This window comes from Lepisma saccharinum, chromosome 2 (assembly GCF_977018435.1).
Source record: "Lepisma saccharinum chromosome 2, izLepSacc3.1, whole genome shotgun sequence".
In the NCBI taxonomy this organism is placed as follows: Eukaryota; Metazoa; Arthropoda; class Insecta; order Zygentoma; family Lepismatidae; genus Lepisma; species Lepisma saccharinum.
The window spans coordinates 114,056,169-114,077,718 of NC_139230.1; the positions used below are offsets into that span (position 1 = coordinate 114,056,169).

Here is a 21,550-nt window from a genome sequence, read left to right on the forward strand (position 1 = left end):
ACAAGGTTTCCAATATCTTCTGTTATGCCTTCTTGTTGAATATCAAGAGTCTGAAAGTTCGCACGTTTCACTCTCGCAATTCGGATGGAATTCCTCTGAACTTAAATCGACCAAATCTGACGTTCTATTTGTGGAAAGTGAAGCTTCAACTTCCATTTTTTGTTTCTTATTGAAATATTCTAATAATGTATTTCTCTTCTTTTTTCTGTCCATCTATAGTTCCACGTCAAAAATCTATTACACACGCAGAAACGTAACACACAACACGACCACTTCGACTTGCTACCTTGCAGACTGCAACTCGCTACAACCCCAGTGAACACCAGGACTTGGGACAAAGATACAGGGCGGTCAAATGTCTGAACCATGCATCCAGCTTGGTCCAGCTCAAATTACGTCACCAGTGTTGACAGCAACCAGTAGTGTCAGTGTCAGTAGTGTTGGCAACTGCTAAATTATTTATGCACAAATTCAAGTGAGATCTTTCACAAATGTTACAAGAAAGTTCGATAAACTGAAGGCTGGAAATTGGTTGAGAAAAAAATATCTAATTTGTAAAGAACACAAGAGTAAAACGTATAATATTTTGGCATATTAATTGTCTTTATTTTGTTTATGAAACTTACTGGGCCAGTTGGGCTATATAACACATCCCTCCCTTCCTCCCGGCATGCTATTGTACAAAACATCGCTTGCCTCCTTCGTAAACCCATGCTTCGCTACTGCCTGCAACAATTATTATTATTATTATAATTATTGATATTTTGAAATAAATATGCATCCAGTTGCAATATAAGATTTTGACTTACTTTGCCTACTAATTGTAGTGATTCAAATCTCACAGAACTTTGCTCTGCTGGCATAAATGGTATAAGAAGGGGAAAGAAAGAAAAGGGAAGTTAGCAGCACTGTCGTAACAGGAAAGGGAGGGTCATCGTGGGTGAAAGAAAGGGGAGGAGGGATTCCTTCAGTTCGCATTCCAAGGGTTACGGCTCTTTTCTTGACCATACTGAGAAGGAAATTCTCCTTCCTTTTCAGTGACTAAGGAATGAATGAATGCCTGTGCATTGCTGTAACTCAACTCCAATATTATCAAAAGTAATTGAAGAAGCAAATACATTTCTCATTGCCAAATGTAAACATTTTACAATATTCGCGATTTGGTACTCAAACACATTTATGAAATAAAACTTATTTTCGCTTTGAATTTTTTTTAAATGACGAAACCAATGGTTTTTTTTTAACCCCCACCAACCCCCCCTGGGGATGCCACTGGATATAGGTATATCAGTTTATCGGTAAAATTACCGATTATTTTACCAATCCGATATATCAATAAATGTCTGATAAATTAGTGCAAAATTCTGCCATTTTGTTGTAATTTTTGTGGATAATCTCCATGCTCTACTTTCTAAAAAAGTAAATGTCTAAATATGCAACTTCTTTTGCACTGCAGTCACCTTGAAACAATTTATTAAGGAGGTCAATGAACCTTTCAGGTTCTTCTTCAAGGACCATTTCTAATTTTATATCGGATCGGTAGAATATCAGTTATTGGTATCGGTTTATTTTTATATCAGTATTTTATTGGTATCGGCCATAATTTCATATATATATATATATATATATATATATATATATATATATATATATATATATATATATATATAACATGCAAACATAAATTGTTATAACAAATTTATTTTTGTCATGCTGATAATAACACTCCATTTCTATTGAATGCGCTTGTGTATCGAAATTGGTACCAATAAAAAAGATATGAGTGAGTACATCAGAATCGGTAAATTTTCTTATTCATCACATCACTAGTACTAGTCAATACTTACTAAGAAAATGTGGAATTTTTGTTTTTTCAATAATAGCAAAGGGAGGAAATTCATTGCTCTCAGGAAGGATGAGCATGATTCAAAGAAAGGCTTCACTTCCCCATAACTAGAAGCTACCCAAATTTTCAAAAACATAATTGGGTGTTCAGAATGACATACAAAATGATCAACTTCCCTGTGCATATATCTACTAATCCCACAGAGAAATTTTGATTAGACTGAAAGAGCTAAATACATGAGAAACCTTGCTAATTTTCAAAATTTAGGGAACCAAAAGTTGTACAAACTTTTGTATGTATTGGAAATTTACAATTAGAAATAAACAAGTGCCTAGATTGTGCTTGTAAGAGATGTTTAGAACTCGTGAACATATTTGCCTTTTTAATGCATGCAGGGATGATTTTAGTACTCCTCTGTTCCCCTCCCTCCCTCACACACAAATATTCAAAATTTTCTTTCCTTTTTGTTGCAGGATATCGAGGTTGGGGATGTACAGATGGAAGTCAAGCTCGGCCAGAAAGTGTTCTCCTACTTACTACACTGCTTTTGACTCTTAGCAACTTGTTTTTTCTCCCAGCTGTGATTTTAGCCCTCAAAAGACACCTCATCACAGAGGCTTTAGTATACCTAGCTACGATGATATTTTCCATATTTTACCATGCTTGCGATGAAGACTTTTATAGCTACTGTGTCACCAAGTATGAGGTATGGAAATATGATGTCTCTTTATGTTATATTTATTTCATATGAAAGTTTCTCCTTTCCACCCCTTTCTTTCTCTTTCCTGAAGCTTTTCATGTCACATTGAACTTTCAGTAGTCTATTAAATTAAATTCTCATCAATTGTCAATGTTATCACAATTGTCCAATATCAAAATATTGTTTTTTTTTGTGTGTGGTAGGGTTTTCTGCAGTCTGGTAATCGTTTGTGAATTTTCTTCACAGGCAGCAAAAAAGAAAAGAACACCACTGTGGATGTACCAATACATTCAATGCATCAAAAATGTAAACTTAGATATCTCTCTCTCTGTCATTTTTGTTTATGCTTATTCATGGTGTCATTTCATTGAAATGTGATTTTTACTGAAACAAAACTGATGGTAAATCCTTAAAGAGTGTGATTTACCCGAGACTAATGTTCTTGCCTTTTCCTGCAATAAATTTCCTCACAATACTGGAAATAATTGTATGTAACCCAAAATTTTTACCCTTGCCTTCAAGGAACGTGTCCCTGAAAAACATCAATTATACAAGGGTCATTCAGTATATAACCGGAAATATGTTGTAACAAATATTTATTACAAGCACCAAAAGAACTACAGTACTATGTTTCAACATAGCTCCCCCCCCCCCTTTCCAGTTCAATGCACCTACGCCAGCACTTGATAAGGGCAGAGGGCACTGATTCCACAGGGGAAAAAAAATTGGACACTTGCGTAACCACTCATGCACCACTGACTCAACTTCGTTGCCATTCTGGAACCTCAATCCACCTAGTGCATCTTACAGTGGGCAAAAGGTGTGGAAATTTGAAGGTGTGAGATCGGGCAAATATGGAGAGTGGGGTAAGCACTCAAACTTTAGGTCCTTGATGGTAGACAATATGACATTGGAAGTGTGTGGTCTCACATTGTCATGGAGCAAAACACACCAGTGGACACCAGACCATGTCATCTCTGCAGAATGGCTGGTTTAAGTTTTTTGCATAAAAGGTTGGAGTAGGTGGTACTGTTTACGTTATGACCTCTGGGCATGTAATGTTCAAGAATTGGTTCCAAAACAAAGTTCACATGATCTTTCCGGCACTCCGTTGAGCACGCAGTGACAAACTGACCTGGACGTGGAGAATCTTCAACACTGGTATGCCCTGTTTGAACTTCTCAGCACACTCCTACACTTGTGATCGACTCATACAGTTGTCACCATACTGAACTCTCATTAGGCGATGAATTTCTATCGGTTTCACACCTTCACTCAACAAAAATCTCATGAAACTTTGCTGCTCCAACTTGGAGCACTCCTGTAAGGGTGCTGCCATCTTGTGTAACTGTTTCCCAGTGTCTCGTGCGCGAGGTAGGCATGCCAGTCCCAGCTATGAATAGCTTACAGGTGCCTTCACAAAATAACAAATATATAACAATCATAGTCGTATTTTAGATTTTCTATACTACTTTTCCGGTTATTTATTGAATGCACCTTGTACTTCAGCATTTTAAATTGATAAGCAGGACATTCTTCAGAAAATAGAAACTACTGTTACCGCTAAAAAGCAAACACCACCTTTCATTTGTGTATGTGTACACGCACATGCATTTAGCACTTTTTTATACCGTTGTTCCAGTTTACCTTTCTTTAGTATTCATTCAGTTTTATGCATCATGATTCCAAAAAGGTGGACTCAATTTCATGCAGCTATATTTTCTGAACTATACGTCGTATGGGAACATTCTACATAACATTTGAAAGTGGAGGTCATAAAGTTACAAATACCACCACTTGAGTGCTCACCTATCACACAGCTTGCCTAGCGCACAGCCATACAGCGTCAGTTGAGAGCAGAATGGCTACTATGCAGCACATTGAACATATATAACCTTTATTTTGAGTATGTATACAGGGTGATTCAGAATTCCTAGTACACACTTCTAGGGGTTGTAGAGGGGACTTAGTAGATCAAGTTTTGATAAGCAATCCATGTCCAGAACCGTACCGTTTTGGTACTACACAGATGACAATATCACATAATTTCACATCTCCCACTTTATCTGCGTCACTACGGTGTGGCGACCCTGAAGTTCATTGCAAACAGTGTACCTTCACAGGATGTTTGCACACACACACTCAAAAATACCTTGTGTGTGCTGAATCATGTCTGCTGCAGCCAGAACTCGTGGAACCAGGTCTTCCTCCGACACTACACGAGTCTCATAACGAGTCTTCATGTGGCTCCATACGAAAAAGTCAAGAGGAGTTACATCCGGCGATCGTGGTAGCCAAGGATTTGGTCCACCACGACCTATCCACCTGTCCCTGTATGTTTGATTGAGATGTTGTCGGACATCATGGGAAAAGTGTGCTGGTGCACCATCATGTTGGAACCACATGTGCTGGCAAATGTGCAGCAGCACATCATCCAAGAACTGCACCAATACTTCTTGCAGAAAGGTCAAGTACATCGGACCTGTTAGGCAGCCCGGAAGAAGGTACGGCCCAATCAGACAACCGTCGATGATACCAGCCCATACATTGATGCCAAACTGTTGCTAAAATCCATGGGAATGTATGGCACGAGGATTTTCGTCATCCCAAATGTGGCTGTTCCGACTGTTGAAAACACCTTCCCTGGTGAAATGCTCTTCATCCGTAAAAAGAACAATCTGAGGAAACTCGGGAACTTCCACACAACGGTGTAGAAACCATGCACAGTAATTAACACGAGGTACAAAATCTGCCGGACGCATTGCCTGTACCCTCTGGGTGTGGTACCATGAAGCCTACCATGATCTTGTCATCTGTGTAGTACCAAAACGGTACGTTTCCAGACATGGGTTCCTTACCAAAACTTGATCTACTAAGTCCCCTCTACAACCCCTAGAAGTGTGTAATAGGAATTCTAAATCACCCTGTATATTGTGAGTATAATCAAATGTAATTTGAAACTTTTGGATCTCCTCTTTTAAATGTTATGTAGATTATTCACATAGAATGTATAGTTCAGGAAATATAGCCATATGAAATTGAGTCCATCTTTTTTAATCACACTGTATTTAAATTAACACATGTGAGGTAAGCACAACATTACATAATGTCAACACCTAGAGCATATAAATGCAATCCAGTTAGTCAAACTGTCCTGCTGCCTGCAAAGTTGTCAAGGGTGTATTTTCTGCCCCTGAATGACACATTTTGTTATGATCAAGATAATCACTATTACCAGAAACCTGAGTTTGGCCAGTCATGAATGTATATCTCAGTTGCAGTGATTTTTTTTTTACATCCATTAGTCTCCCCTCCCCTATCACAATTTCAGTTTGAGTACACTGACCCATACCATTTATTAATTTCTGGTTGTTTCTGTGAGAAGCTCAGCAAAGTAAAGAATTGCAGGCATTATAAAATAAATCAGTGTGAAAATTTGTCATGGTTTTTCATGTTATAAGATATTAGATTTTGAATTCTACAACTTTTGAATTAGAGATGGACCAATGTGAAATTTTTCCAGATACTGATAAAATTTACCAATTATTGATATCTTACCAATTTGGTATAAAATTGGAAATGCTTCCTGAGGAACATGGATTTTTCATTAACCTCTATAACTAATATGTGTGGCATATAATTTATGTTTATATTAATAACCAGGGAATGAATTTATATGTAAATACATATTTATGTATGAATCTGAAATTACCGGTAGTTATGTTTTGTATTATCTTTGTGTGTCATGGCATGTAGACTCGAAAATTCAGTTTTTATTTTCAATATTTGTACATATATTTGGTTTTGGCTCATGTTTTAGTTATTTTTACATACTATTTCCATATTTCAAAACATTTCTCAGCATATACTCCATATTCGCACAATAACTACATGTCCCCATGTGATCAAACGAGTTGGGTGAATTTCTTGTGAATAACTGACAAAGTCCGAAGTGACGTTAAACAAACCAAAATTTACAACCTTTTTTATACCCTCCAATTGCATTAATTACAAATTTTCTGTCATCTGAACAATATTTGTTCAATTTTACACCTCCCAACTGTTTGCTTTTGCTATTGTAAAACACTTTAAATTGCTATTTATTTGCAATTAATTGTCAAAAATAGAGAATGAGGCTGGAGCATCGGTTGGTTGTTACTGTTACAAACATTAGTTTGGCAATGTTGGAAGAGAGTCCCAAGTCGATCTGCTAACCTCTTCCTCACTTCTAGTTGCATGCCCAACAATGATTTTGTGGCACACATTTTTGATTTCTCTTCAAGACAGTCATGGTAATAGTTACAATGCCAAGAGAAGTGCAATTAATTGTTTTAAATCTCATGAGTTAGGTATGTAGTGTGAACTACCTTTATATTATTAAAAATATATTTTTTTTACAATTTAAGTCCATATTTAACTCCAAATTTTGAGGAAAATACCTTAATATCCTTCCGGCACTCGCGCTGTTGTAAAAAGTACAACAATGTATAATTTTTAAAAGTGAAATGAAAAGTTTGGTCACCAACAATGGATTCCACCAAGGTATTAGTTTGTTGGTCCTTCCTCATAGTTACTGCTAAATGTGTGGTTTTATTAGTCACTCGTTTAGTTGCAACAGAAGAATGAAGCAGTGAATGTGTGTCTGTTGTACTTTTTACAATGCGTGAGTACTCTTATGTTCTTTTTTCAATTCCATCCTCATATTTTGTTTCACCTTTTTATTTTATTCGATGATTACTAGTATTCATGATTGATAGAATTAGTGTAAAAAGCATTAATAAATAATAAGAAAATAAAATATAAACTACTTTATTGAAGAATAACAATTGTATGACTGAAAATAGTGAGTGTTGTAAAAAATACAATGTGCGAGTACTTATGTGACAGAAATAAGTGTGAGTGCTGGAAGGGTTTTTAGAGTGTATTTTGTTTTACCTTTTTATTTTATTCAATGATTACTAGTATTCATGATTGATAGAATTAGTGTTAAAAGCATTAATAAATATTTAGAAAATAAAAAAACCTACTTTATTGATGAATTATAATTGTATGACTGAAAATAGTAAGTGTTGTAAAAATAATACTCTTTTTACAAATTCACCGTTAATAACATACTTCTCATTTTGCTCATTATTTCGTGCTCTAGTAAATATCATGTATGAACATTTCTTAATATTAAACTTGATATCATTCTCTACACTCCACCTATGAACCATGTTTATATCAGTCTGTAATTTCCTAGTATCCGTAATATCCCTAATTTCTCTATATATTTTAACATCATCTGTGTACACTAAACACTTTGAAAATTTGATTGTACCTGGTAAATCATTAATATAAATTGCAAAGAATAGAGGACCCAGATTTGAACCTTGTGGAACCCCAGATTTAACATCATAAACAAAAGACTTTGCTTGTTTATAAGTTACATATTGTTTTCGATTAATAATGTAAGATTTGAAAAGATTTACATATTGTGTTAATAACCCAAAACTTGCAAGTTTTCTTAGAAGAATATTATGATTAATTCTGTCAAAAGCTTTTGCGAAATCTATATATATAGCATGTACAGTCACGGACACTTCTGGATTGTAATGATCCCATTGGTAATCAATGGGATTGTTACAACCCAGAACTGTCCGTGACTGTACACTAAGTGTCTCGTGGAACGCATCATGTATATCTTGGACAAAATTTATCAGATTTGTTTGTGTTAATCTACTTGGCAAGAAACCATGTTGATTGTCACTTAAGAAACATTATTTATTTACATACGTATATTTCTTCTTTCCAGGTTTTACAGTTCTGTGACTTTTTCTGTTCCATTCTTGGATTTTGGGTGACATTAATAGCAATTGCTGGAATTCCATCCCATTTAACATCAACCTTTCATATGATAGGAGTTCTTATTATTGCTGTTGGTGTAGAATATAATCGCACAGGACTTCTGGTATTTGTGATTCCTTTTGGATTGGGAGTACTCATTCCAGTAAGTATACATGTATGTGATGAAGACATTTAAGCAAAAATTGCAGGCTCAACCAGAACTCAAACCCGATCTCTGACATATTGTGCCATTGCTCTTCCAACTGAGCTACCGAGCCACACCTGGCTTCGCCCAGTTCTTAGTTGTTTTACCTGTGTGTGAGCTCAGTTGGTATCTCAATGGCATGGTGTGCCAGAAACCCAGGTTCGAGTCCTGGTCGACCCTGTATTTTTTGCTGAAATTTCTACATTGTATGTCTTCTGTGTGTGCCAAATCTGAATGCATATACTAGGGCAAATCAAACAGTAAGTTACACCCCCTGTATAAAACAAACAAAATATATTAGAAAGAAAATAATTATTGAACAAAAATGTATGAACATTTAAATTTTTTTTGGCATAGTCACCAAGGTATTCCAAGAACTTTTCGAATTGTGTGACCAGTTTTTCGATTTCATGTGTGTAAAAATTCTGTCCAATATCAATTGAGTTGACTTTTGTGCTCATTGGGTAACAATCACGGCACCCAGTGAGAGCACAGTTTACTATACACCCAACTGGTCAAGAATCAGCATAGACACACTATCATAGGATATGTTCAGTTCACTTGCAATCTCTTTTAATTTTCACATGGCTGTTGGCAAGGATGATTGCATTCACATGCTCCATATTGTCGATAGTGTTCACAGTTGCAGGCTGCCTGACACGTGGTTTGTCGTTCATGTTTGATCTTCCCTCTTCAAACATCTGGCACCATTTTTCGACAATTTGGCAATGGATTTCACTCCGATTATGCCTTTGTGCCCACAAAAATTGGACGACGAGAATGCACCTCAATGTTGGACGCCACCTCAATACGATGTGCCATACTCACACTGTGACTACTCGCATACTAAACCAGCTGAAGCACGGCTGCTTCTGGTGTGTGAAGAAAACCAGACAGTGTTGCCACCAAGCGTGATTATTTTATCTCTTTTAGTACAGGAACACAGCTTGGGTGTAACTTCCTTTATGATTCACCCACGTATGTGATCCTGTATATTTTATCCTTATTGCTTGGATGACAAAACTGCGTCACAGCATCATGCTTATACATAGAGTGCACTTTCTCTGTTCTCTTGTAGCCACTTGATCCATCATATTCAAAAAAAGTTCAAGATTTGTCAGGTCACATACATAGTTTTCAGTACTGAATGATATTGTTATCACTACCAGCTAAGTGGCTGAGCACATTATAGATGTCAACTTTCAATATCTGCACTGAAGTTTCCAGGTTTGGGTGTTATTTATGAGTGTCCATGCATCAATTTTATCTAATCATCACTCATCCTTATCATCATGGTAAGTCAATAGTGGAGAAAGGCAGTGTAAAATAACAAAAACAGAAAGAGAAATGGAATTGCTTTCAGAACTTTTAGTACTTGATGTTTTCACGTGTGAAGGGTTACTTGGACATCGCAAAATAATGCACAAACTGGGCTCAATATGGGGGTATGGGGGAAACGTGATGATTCAAGTAACACTACCACAAAATTTATCTTACTATGAGGTTTATGCTTCAAGTTCAAGAATAAGTATTTGTTCCCACAAGAAAAATAATGACTCAACATGCACATTAAAATTAATACCTGCACACATTGACTACTCTACTGCATTCGTAAATCATAAGATATATTCTCATTGGACTAGATATTTATTGAACGCAGGCAAATGATTATATTCAATTGAGACATGTATGAAATATGCAAACAAGTCAACTTTCTTTTAGCATTTTTTACATAGTGACGGATTTATCATTAATAGTGTTGTAGTTTGGTAATATCTCATTAAAATGTTTGGAGTGTACACTCGTTCATCAATTTGGGACATTTACTGTACACAATAAAATATCATGCATAAAAATATGCTTCATAAAATTGTGCTCAAAACCTTGGATTTCGTACTACTTATTCTGCCTTACAAATTTAGATGCTCAATAGGATGTGTTAGATTTATTTCTTCAAATAGCAATTAAAGGATCTTAGAATTCTAGCGATGAAATTGGGTAAATATTCTTGTTAATCTAGGGTCAGATTGAAATTGCTTCATGCACTTGGATATTTTCACAATTTTCGACGCGACCAACAAATTATTGTTTTCTTTCAATCAAGTACTTGTACCAAGATCAGTTTGAACATTAACAGTTCGCAATTTTAAAATGGTCAAGCTGGGAACATTTACGTATGTCGCACTCATTCGTAATAAAAGGGGACTACAGTTCACTTTTGTACCAAGTGTACAATTCATGTACGTAGATTTCGTTCAGTATAATTCAAATTAAGGCTGCACAAAGGGGAATGTTTCAATTTGATGTCCATGTATTTCCACACACAAATAGTAGTTCTTTACGTACCTTAATGTTCGTTGTGGTTGACTGGAATTCACAATTGACATCATTCAGCATTCGGTCAACAGATACTTGACGTTTTCATCTCTCTTCAGTTTCTCACTGTCGTGGGGACTACACTCATGATGTACTTTTGGCAGGTTTTGAAGATATTCTCCTCCATCTTTCTAACTGGTAGGGGCAATGTGATGAAGAATGCGAAAAGGCAGCCAAACTTACTGGAAACGTCTTTTCCGAGGCACGCACTTCCTTCTGAAAGTCATACAGGTGAAGTGGCAGCGATTGGGTCCCATAACCGGGGAGGCAAGGTACCAAAACTAGGGGGACAAAGACAGTATATTTCCCTTTGTAGATAAGATTTAGCATAGTGCGGGGGCAAAAGTGGCAAAAACTGGGGGGCAACTGCCCCCCTCGTCCACCCTAATCGTTGCCACTGTACAGGTGTTATACATGTTCATTTCACAAATAGTAATCCACCGTAGCAAACGTAGACTTTGAAATAGGCATACTTCCAGGATCAAAGGATTTGACCGGTGCAGTTAGACTGTTGAAAAATCCTGCTACTTGATGTATTGTGTCATCTAGTTATGCGAAGGTATGCTTCCACTGCACAAAAGAATGTAGGCATATCTTGCCCGAAGGAGTGAAAGTGACTGTTCTTCCTGAAGCATGGGGAGTTCTGATGGCAGCTGCGCTACAGGGTGTAATATGACAAGGTGCTGCGCTCTAGCGAGAAAACTGAAAACTTGGAACTTCGTGCACAAGCAGCTTACGAGTTCTTATGGCAAGGTGAAAATTTGCCACAGGGATATTTTTATCAGAATGTAGAGGCAATGATGATTATTTATGCAGTATTTATACTGAATTATCATCAACATTACACATGATAGATCAAAACTGTAGTCAGTACACTTTTATGGATATAAATGTTGTAAGTCCACTTTATACTCAGATAAACCAATTGGGACTGGACCTACAGTTTCAATTGGGATCCAAACCACTGTACATTTTTCCTTTCTTACGGTTTGAACCTGGGACCCCTTGATAACAAGGCAATGCTATTACCACTATTTCATCAGAGAATCCCATGCATCCAGAGAACTGCACATCAGCCAGAATCACTTACTAGGCCCATCTGGCTGGCGAGCAGGTGAGTAAAACTATAGACCTGGGTTTTGCCCCCGTCAAGTGAAACCGAGAGAAGATTTATGATTTCAAGACCAGAAAAGTGACATAAAATGAACAAGACACACAAACCTATTTCAAGACCTTCGAAACAAATTTGGAAAATATGTGGTAGTTGGTTTGACATAATAATGAAACTAATTTGAGAAGTTACAAAATCTTAGGTACAGTGGCATAGCAACATATCGCGAGGCCCTGGGTGAGATTAGAATGCAAGGAAACATCAGCAAATTATTATATTTATATAATAGCCTATAATAATAATTAATTTCTGACAAAAATTATATTTAATAATATGCGACAGAGAAATTTACACTTCTCAGAGCTACAGTAACACACTGCTGGTATTTTCATCAACTAAAGTAGTAGTAACAGTACATTCTTAAAATGTTCTTTAGACAGTAAGACAACTGAAATATCCTTAAATGTGCTAAACGTTTTTTAAAAAAATCAGAAATACAAACTAAGAATCTTTAAATATAACCTATATATTATTTAATGAGTCATTCTTTATTTCCTCATTTCAAAGTTTGTAGGATGTAAATGTCACAAACCATGGCTTAAGAAGAAAATATCGAAGGACGTACATAAAATGTCAGTGCTTGATAGAGCAAGGGGAAGGGGGTGCGCTAAACCACAATCCTGTCTAGGGGCCCAAAGTATCTATCTACAAGCTCTTCGATACAATCGGTTTCAACATTAATAAATCGTAAAACGATAGTCATTTACCCCATAAATGTGAAATGTTTGGTGTAATCAATTAATACAGCTAATTTGACTTTCTTTAATTAGCAATTTTGACTTTGTTTCACATTAATTGTACCAGTTAACGTTGAATTTTTGGACTTAGATGATAATAATAATTGTGAATCTCATTTGTTGTTACGTCTTAATGTTCTTGTAATATTAAATATTTGACACAGTGCCGTAACAAAATTGTAATGTACGCGTCCGCAAGAAACAAATTTGGGTCCCTCAAGTAGTCAGATTCTTCCAGGAAATTTATGTAATTACTTAACTCTTTCGCTGCGGAATTCTCTGGCACACAATATCCCTTGGCTGCGTAATTAAATTTGAAAAAAATATTTTTTTATAAACAAATAATTTTCACAATTACATTGCATTATATATGAGAGAGAACTTACAAAATTCATTCCTTGCACTGGAAAACCATTCTGTAGTCCCTGGTGGTATGATATTTTGAAAAATTTTGTTATTTTGAAAAATTTATTTTTAAATTTTGAAAAATTTTTAAATTTTGAAAAATTTTTAAATTTTGAAAAAAAAATTTAGAAAGAATAATTTTAAAGTTACATTGCAAAATATGTTATAGAGAAATTACAAAAGTCATTCCTTGCACTGGCAAACCATTCTGTAGTCCCTGATGGTATGGTATTTCTCAAAACACTGGATGACGCAGAGTGGTGGAGCGGCATGGAAATTCGTAAGTACAGTGCGTCCATTTCGATCTGCAGCCGAGAGATCGGGAGAAACGTGGCGGGCAGCGCTGACGGAGATGCCGACATTTGAGGCCTGTAATGCCCGCTTATTTTTGTGGACATCTTGCAAAACGAGCACTAACCTGTGTTATAACACGCAAAAGTTCTTCTGTAATTCTTCCAAGTTCCACCCTTATATACACAAATAAATATGCTTTAGAAATTATATTAAGAGCCACAGATAATACTCTGTAAAACATTTTAATCATAGTTTTGACCAGTAACGTCCTGCTTAAGTTTATATCCTTGAAAGAGTTTTGTGTCGATGGGGATCGTTTGGAGGTTTCGAATGTGCAACACTGTATCAAGATTACGCTGCAGACGAACCGTTAAAAGCTAATGGTGTTCGTGAGCTTCCTTGCAATCCGAAATCTCCGAGCTCAAGTTTTTTGTTCCTTCGCGACTACAGAGCTGTGAATATAGTGGCAGGCAGATGTAAACCAAGAGCGTGTTAATTTCGTACTGTGCGTAAGAGTGTTATTCTTGGTTACTTGCCGTTACTTGTTTGTGTTATTGCAGTGTGTATGTGTGTTGTGTCAGTCAGACGATTGGAATGGCAGCCGCAAGGTTCACGTTAGAACAAAGAATTTTTATGTATGACACTTACGTGAAAACAGACTCGTGTCGAGACGTGTGTAGGCAATTTGTACAGAAATTCCCAGGCGTTTCACCTCCACATAGAGATACGGTTAGACGTCTTGTCCTTAAATTACGAGAAACTGGATCGTTAAATTTTAAAACACCTAAGCAAAAACGACGGATTCTAACCGAAGCAAAACTCGATGAAATTGGTGCAGCGTTAGAACGTTCTCCAAACAAACCTCTACACCGTGTTTCACAGGAGATGGGCGTGTCAAAATCATCAGCACATACAGCCACTAAGCTACTAAAATTAAAACCGTACAGAGTTTCTATAGTGCAAGAATTACGGCCCCCTGACAACGTAAGTAGAGTAAATTTCTGTAATTGGGTTTTGCAGAATATTGTAGATGGTATTGTTGATCCACAGTTAATAATTTTTTCGGATGAAGCATGGTTTCACTTGCGTGGTCATGTTTGTTCACAGAACAATAGATACTGGAGCACTGAAAATCCCCGAATAATACACGAAGTTCCGTTACACGATGCAAAAATTGGTGTGTGGTGTGCTGTAAGTGCCAAAAGAATAATAGGGCCTATATTTTTTGAAGACACAATAAATTCAGAGAGGTACTGCACACAAATACTCGTGCCGTTTTTTCAGTTGTTATCAGATAATGAGAGACAATGTGGGTATTTTCAACAAGATTCGGCCACAGCCCATACCGCAGCTGATTCTTTGGACGCTATAAGGGAGGTGTTTGATGACAGAATAATTTCAAGAGGTTTATGGCCTTCACGTTCGCCAGATCTTACCGTATGTGACTATTATTTGTGGGGAACCTTGAAAAATAGAGTCTACCGAAATAACCCTCATAGCATCGACGAACTAAAAGACAATATAAGGGCAGAACTAGGAAGAATTACGGAAGAAGAACTTTTGCGTGTGAATCAAAATTTCATCAAACAATGCCAGGAATGTGTGAATGTAGGTGGACATCACTTTGAACAACTCTTATAACACAGGTTAGTGCTAGTTTTGCAATATTTATATAAATGTCTGCATATGTCCATAAAAATATGCGGGCATTACAGGCCGCAAATGTCGGCACCTCCATCAGCGCCGACCGCCACTTTTCTCCCGATCTCTCGGCTGCAGATCGAAATGGACGCACGGTAGTATCAAGATACTGAGTGGCGAAAACTTCAGTTTGTTCTGCTGTGTGTTCAAATACTGAGCGGGGGAAATATTTGATAAAACAAGAAAATGGTGTGCTAAATACTGTACTGTCACCAAGTAACTTAGCACTTGCCTGTGTTGAACTTCCCGCACCTAGATCAATGCTGCATTGCACTCTGCTCCATAATGTTACGGACGGCGGTACAAATTCTTCATCAGACACTACACAATCACTGTCACCACTTGAAGTCTCATAAAAACTGTCGCTATTATCGTCACAACTTAATTCACCTTCTGATTCAACAGTTGAGTAACATCATTATCAGACAAGTGTTGACGACTTGACGAAGCCATGTTGTTTACATTCGAACATGCATTAGAAACTGACATGTCAGAGCACTCAACGCTCGTATTCTAAACGGAGGTGTAATTAGCGACATCATACGGATATAAAAAAAACTACAAGTTAAAATAGTTCCAAATAGTATCAACAGATGTCTGAAGGCTACTAAAAGCGACGTACTGCTGAAATGCGACACCCACAGCGAGTGGAAGTATGAACTCGCAATAATGCGACTTCCGCAGAGCAAGGCACCTGGCGTGCTGTGCATAAATGCGACGAACGCAGCGAAAGAGTTAAAATGGCTGGTTATGGCTACACTTACATTAATAATTATACAAATCTTTGCTCTAGCTCTGAATTTTCATGTATTACAACATATCTTTCTTTGACATTTATGTATTCAAAAGAAGAAAATACAAATACTTACTTATCCCCTCCCCCGCCCCTCTTAACAGCTGGGTGGATAAAAAAAATAATGATTTTTATTCATATTTTTTTTATTTAAATTGATCGTTTTCTTGGCATCATACACATAGACATATTTTTTTATATAAAAAGGCTTTTTCTGATAAACGGCCCTGTAAAATATTTGAACAGTTTGATTAAAGCAAATTACAAATTACATGTAAATATGCATTTCTCTGTTTCTGGAACTGAACATAATGAACCTAATATGAAAATGTTTGTTGAGTGTGTTAATGAAACTATTATAATTTCAATATCTTTTCTTACAGTAAAAATAATAAATTCTGGATGTACTTTATAATTTTAACTTAAAATAATTTTTGCAGTCTTCGTAGCCGAATTTTAGTGTTTTTAATGATAGTTAGCCAAATATCAACTGCCATAATTATTACAGTTTAATGAAAATGACACTATTTACAGTTTAACATGATTAGTATTTTGTATATTATTCTATTTAAAAAATGTGCTTTGCTTATAAAAATTATTGAATGTTAAATCAAGGGAAATTTAAGTGGTTTTTTTTTCAGATGACATATTACATTTACTTTTGTATGAGCTTCACCCCATCAGTACATATATTTTGTTTCCTTAGAGCATAATAAACACCATTAAACGATTACGAGATTAATGTACTTTCACAAAAAGTGATTCTGATATCTACAAATTTCTTGTTTACATTATTCTGTAATTTTATTTAAAGTGATTTGGATAAGAGATATTTTAAAATAGAATTCCCCAATTTAAATCTTGATTTAAATCTACCTTATTTAAATCAAACCACCTTGCTTAACAGAAAGCTCGCTTCTGGGCATCGAATGACATTAGATCTTGGCCCTTTCTCATTCAAGTGTGAGATTACTGAGTTTGCTAAATTTGGGCTGAATCATACCATTCGACACTACCTTAAGTTTCAATTTTGAGAAAGATAGTTCTTTTTTCGTGGTTGTTACTTGAAGAGTAGGAAACAAACAGAAGACGGTGCAGGATACAGTGAACACTGGAAGCTAGTGTAGAGCTATCAAGGAGAAGAAACTTTGCCAAAGCACTTGATTTCAGATTTAATCACATTCCTGAAACGTAGAACCACGAAATTCAGAAGATCAATCATCTTCGTGCCTGTTACAGAAGGCAATAGCTGCATCTGAAGTTGTAGGAAGGAAGGAGGAACTGCTAATATTATCCATACCCTTCTTCAGTTTAAAACATCGGAAGCATTTAAATGCTCCATACTTTGCTCCGTGCCAGTTTGAGGTGCTTTATCGTGAACATATTAAAATCGGGTAGGCTATGCAAGGTCATGAGACAGAAGAAAAACCAAGACAAAGTGCTTTTTATTCAAGAAAATTATAAATGGATAAAAAAGGTCCAAGCAATTTTTGCGTTAATGTTTCGCATGAGAAATGAGAATTATTTTGAATTTTTCAAGGCCCCTTAGCCTTAGAGCTCCTGCCCGCCTCTGATTTGACGTATTCATTCAAATTATAACATTAAACTAGAATATAAAACCAGATAGAAAGAAGTTTAAATTTATTGTCCAAAAAAATTAACCTTTTCTATCTCTCTCACTTCCATTTATTATGTTTTTCGTATCAACCTCATGGGACGCAAGGCCCCTACATGCGCGAGGCTCAGGGTGGTCACCCACTTCACCCACCCCTTGCTACGTGAATGGTTATACAACCTAAAGGCACCTACGCCTAGTAGAAATTCAAATATTTCCATGCGTAGTCAAATATAATTGCCATTGGCAACACTGACAGTAGTGCTTGCGTCTACCTGCAAGAACTACATTGAGTCTCACGGGTCTTCTTAAGACCCGGGTAATAGAAAAACCTGGCAGGCATCGATGCCTGTGCACAACTGTGACGTGAAGCTCGCTTGCACGATGTCGAACACCTGGGCTTGACGTGCGTGTTGCATATTACACTGGTCAACAAAATTTTGCTTATCATTTTTTTGTGATGAATTCTTATAGATTTCGACCCACTAAACACGAATCCGGCAACGATTTTGTCGAAATATCAACATTTTGAAAGATATTAGCATGTTTTGTTCTCTTGCACTGCTGGCTTAGCCACAGCAATATGGGTGTATGTACTTTTACAGTCGCTAGATGGAAGCACAGTTGCTGTTAATTATAACTTCTGTAAAGGTTCGAAACTCCCCCTTCATGTCTACCCCGTCTGTTTGGTTTATCTATTTTTTTTTTGTGTGTGTGTGTGTTTCTATCAGTGCGTAGTAAATTTGAAGAGTACAAGCGCTCACCTGAATTCCTACTTTGGCCTTGTGGTTGTGTGTTTCAAGGTTATTTCTTCACCACCATGTCTACTACTTCAATCTGCGTGTGTGTTAATCTGCATTAAGTTCATTTGCTTTGTTATGGAGCAGCATGTCAGCGGGTCGGAAGTGCAAATTACATGCAGACTCATTCTGTTATGTATGTGGATACTATATTGGGCCCAAGCAAACTAAACATGTCATTGTACCAGGGACAAAATTTTGTGAAGCCTATAAAGCATACTTTGGAATGGCTGTTGGTGATCTGGACAAACCATGAGCTCCACATGTTATGTGTGGTAACTGCAAGTCGACGATGGAACATTGGTTGCATGGTAGCAGGAAAGGCATGCCATTTGCAATTCTGCGAGTGTGGAGGGAACCTACGAATCATCATGATGATTGTTACTTTTGCATGATCGACCTGCCACATTTCAAGAGGGGGAAGAACAGGCGTCAGACATATCATCCTCCCAAGCACCTGTTCCTGACACTGAAGATCTTCCTATACCATCGCCTGCAATCCAAACCATGTTTGCGGAAGACGGTAGTGATTTGGACAGTTCTGGTGACCATGTTACTGATGATGAGGATAGCAAGAAAACTCATTTACTGAACCAGAAATAGCTTATTCGAGACCTGAATTTACCAAAAAATAAGTCTGAACTTTTAGCTTTACGGCTGAAGGAATGGATCTTGCTACTTCCTTGCTGAAGAATAACAAAATTCAGAAAGAGACACCAGGTGTTTTCGTATTTCTTTTCTTTCTTTCTTTTTGTTGTTGTTGTTGTGGAAGAGTCGCTGTGCTACTGTTCTGATATAAGTGGTCTCTTTAGTGCAATTGGCTTTCAGTACGAACCAATTCCAGTCGCGTACTCCATCCACTTGAAGGAAAGTTACTCAAGTGTGAAGTTGATGTTGGAGAAATTCCAATATGATTAACACCAGTGGTTAATTGGTTTTCTTCTTGGGTTACAAAGTGGGTATACAAAGTATTCTTGTTTTCTCTGTCTCTGGGACAGTACGAGCAAACTGTGTGGCCTGAAAGAACAGAGCTAATTCCAGGAAAACACAATGTGATAAGCACAGCTTAAGTGCCCAGAGAGAAGATTCTCCTACCAACGCTGCACGTTAAACGGAGGTTGGCAAAACAATTTATGACGGCATTGGATAGTGAGTCAGCTGCTCTACAGTACATAAAAAAAATCCTAATCTGTCAGAGGCAAAAATTGTGGGTGACGTTTTTACAGGACCACAGATGTGTTCCATGCTAAATAGTAAGGAACTTAAACAAAATATGACCGAGCTGGAAAGAAATGCTTGGAAGGCCTTCCACAACTTGGTGAAGAGATTTCTTGTCCACGACAGAAGTGAAGCTCTTGTCGATCAAGTTAAGACACTAATTGATAGATATAGAGCACTGGGCTGTAGAATGTCTGTAAAATTACACATGCTTCATTCTCATCTTGATTTCTTTTGGCAGAATTTGGGACAGATAAGCGAAGAACACGGCGAACACTTTCAAAAGGAATCCAATTCATGGAAAGCAGATACCAGGGAAGATGGGACTGTGCCATGATGGGTGATTACATTTGGGGATTAGTTCATGATGAATGGGAAGGGAGTGTTTCCCAAAAAAGACAACGAACAACAAATTTTCACTCTTGAAGATGTTGTTACATAATATGAACTAAATTAAGGGACTGATGTGTAATATTAATGTATTCTGTTCATTTCATTGTATTGCTTTAGCTATTTTCCATTGTTATACTGTTCATTATATATGTAACTTACTGGGTACTGACTGTACTGTGTGTGTAATTTTATGTTTTTCTACATAATACATATGACATATAGGCTACACGTTTCAATAAGAAATAATAAACGACCCAAAAAACTGACATTACAGCAAAACCAATGTCATATTCGTGTTCAGTGGGTCCAAATTATGAAAATAAGACTGAAAAATATACATGAGCAGAAAGTTCATGAAAATTTGTAGACCAGTGTTATTGCGCCTCCTTGCAGATGGGTATTTTCCGGGTCTTGTGCAGGTCTCTGCATGCATCTAAGTGAATTGAAAAATTTTAAACTGTAGTAGTGTTATAATCCTACATGAAAGAAAGTTGTGGTGAAAATTGTTCCATAGTTTTTCATAATGTAATTTTGAAATTATAAAGCAGACAGAGTTGGGTGCTAAGTTTTGCAAATCTTATTCACATTATAGGAAATGAGTCATACATTTAAAACTGATTTAAAAATCAACTATTGATAAAAACAATGGACACATATCCTGCATCTGTCTGAAATGAACATAACTTTACCTGTTTTGAGGCCTACTATTAATGCGTCCTGGGCTGCATTTGACAGACTAGCAATGCTCTGGCATTTGGACTCTCAGCCAGTCTTATCTTATGTGTTGGGCCATTCCCATACTATATTTGTGACTGTCCCTTCATCCATCTTATTTAACCACCATTCATCCTCATCTTCACGATTAGCTAAGAGGCAGAAAAGTGAAGTTAAATAAACTAAATCAATTGATCAGTCGTTGTGATAGCAAAAATTCTTCACCACAAGTATAATTTCTTGACTTTTATTGACTTTTTGACCTACTTGTTGATTCCTTTATCTTGACATTCATGACTTTCTCAACTGGTAGACACCCTGTTTAATATTATAACCTGCCACAACAAGACTTTGGAAAATACACTTGGCTCTGTGGAGAGATTTATATTTCAAGTACTGAAAAACTCAATATGCTGACCAAGGCAGAAATTTATTTTATTGTAAAACATAAACTAAACGTAACGTTTCAACCTTCTAGCAAGGTCTTCTTCAGACTCTGCACCAAGTACAAATGAAACAAGGTACAAAAAAGGACGATATATATACACAAAAATTATTCCCTTCCAGACACAAGACTATTAGAAAGTGAGAAAATGTAAGGAGGCCAAGGAAATAGAGAAGAAATGTGAAGAAGACACAATGAACTGGAATGGGGGACTGAAGATAAACAAAGAATGGAGGAAGGTGTTAGATAGAGTGGAAAGGACAAGAGAGAAAGAGAAGAGAAGAAGGAAGAAGAATGAAGAAAGAAAGGAA

General features: G+C 36.7%; 1 protein-coding gene across 1 annotated transcript in view; it reads left to right on the forward strand.

The window, feature by feature from the left end:
• LOC145984123 (transmembrane protein 8B-like) overlaps window positions 1–21,550 on the forward strand; it is a 248,997-nt gene that overhangs the window by 195,241 nt on the left and 32,206 nt on the right. Inside the window, exons 10-11 of the mRNA XM_083117558.1 lie at window positions 2,320–2,552; window positions 8,341–8,535. Coding sequence (XP_082973684.1) covers window positions 2,320–2,552; window positions 8,341–8,535 — 428 coding nt within the window. The remainder of the gene's footprint in view (window positions 1–2,319; window positions 2,553–8,340; window positions 8,536–21,550) is intronic.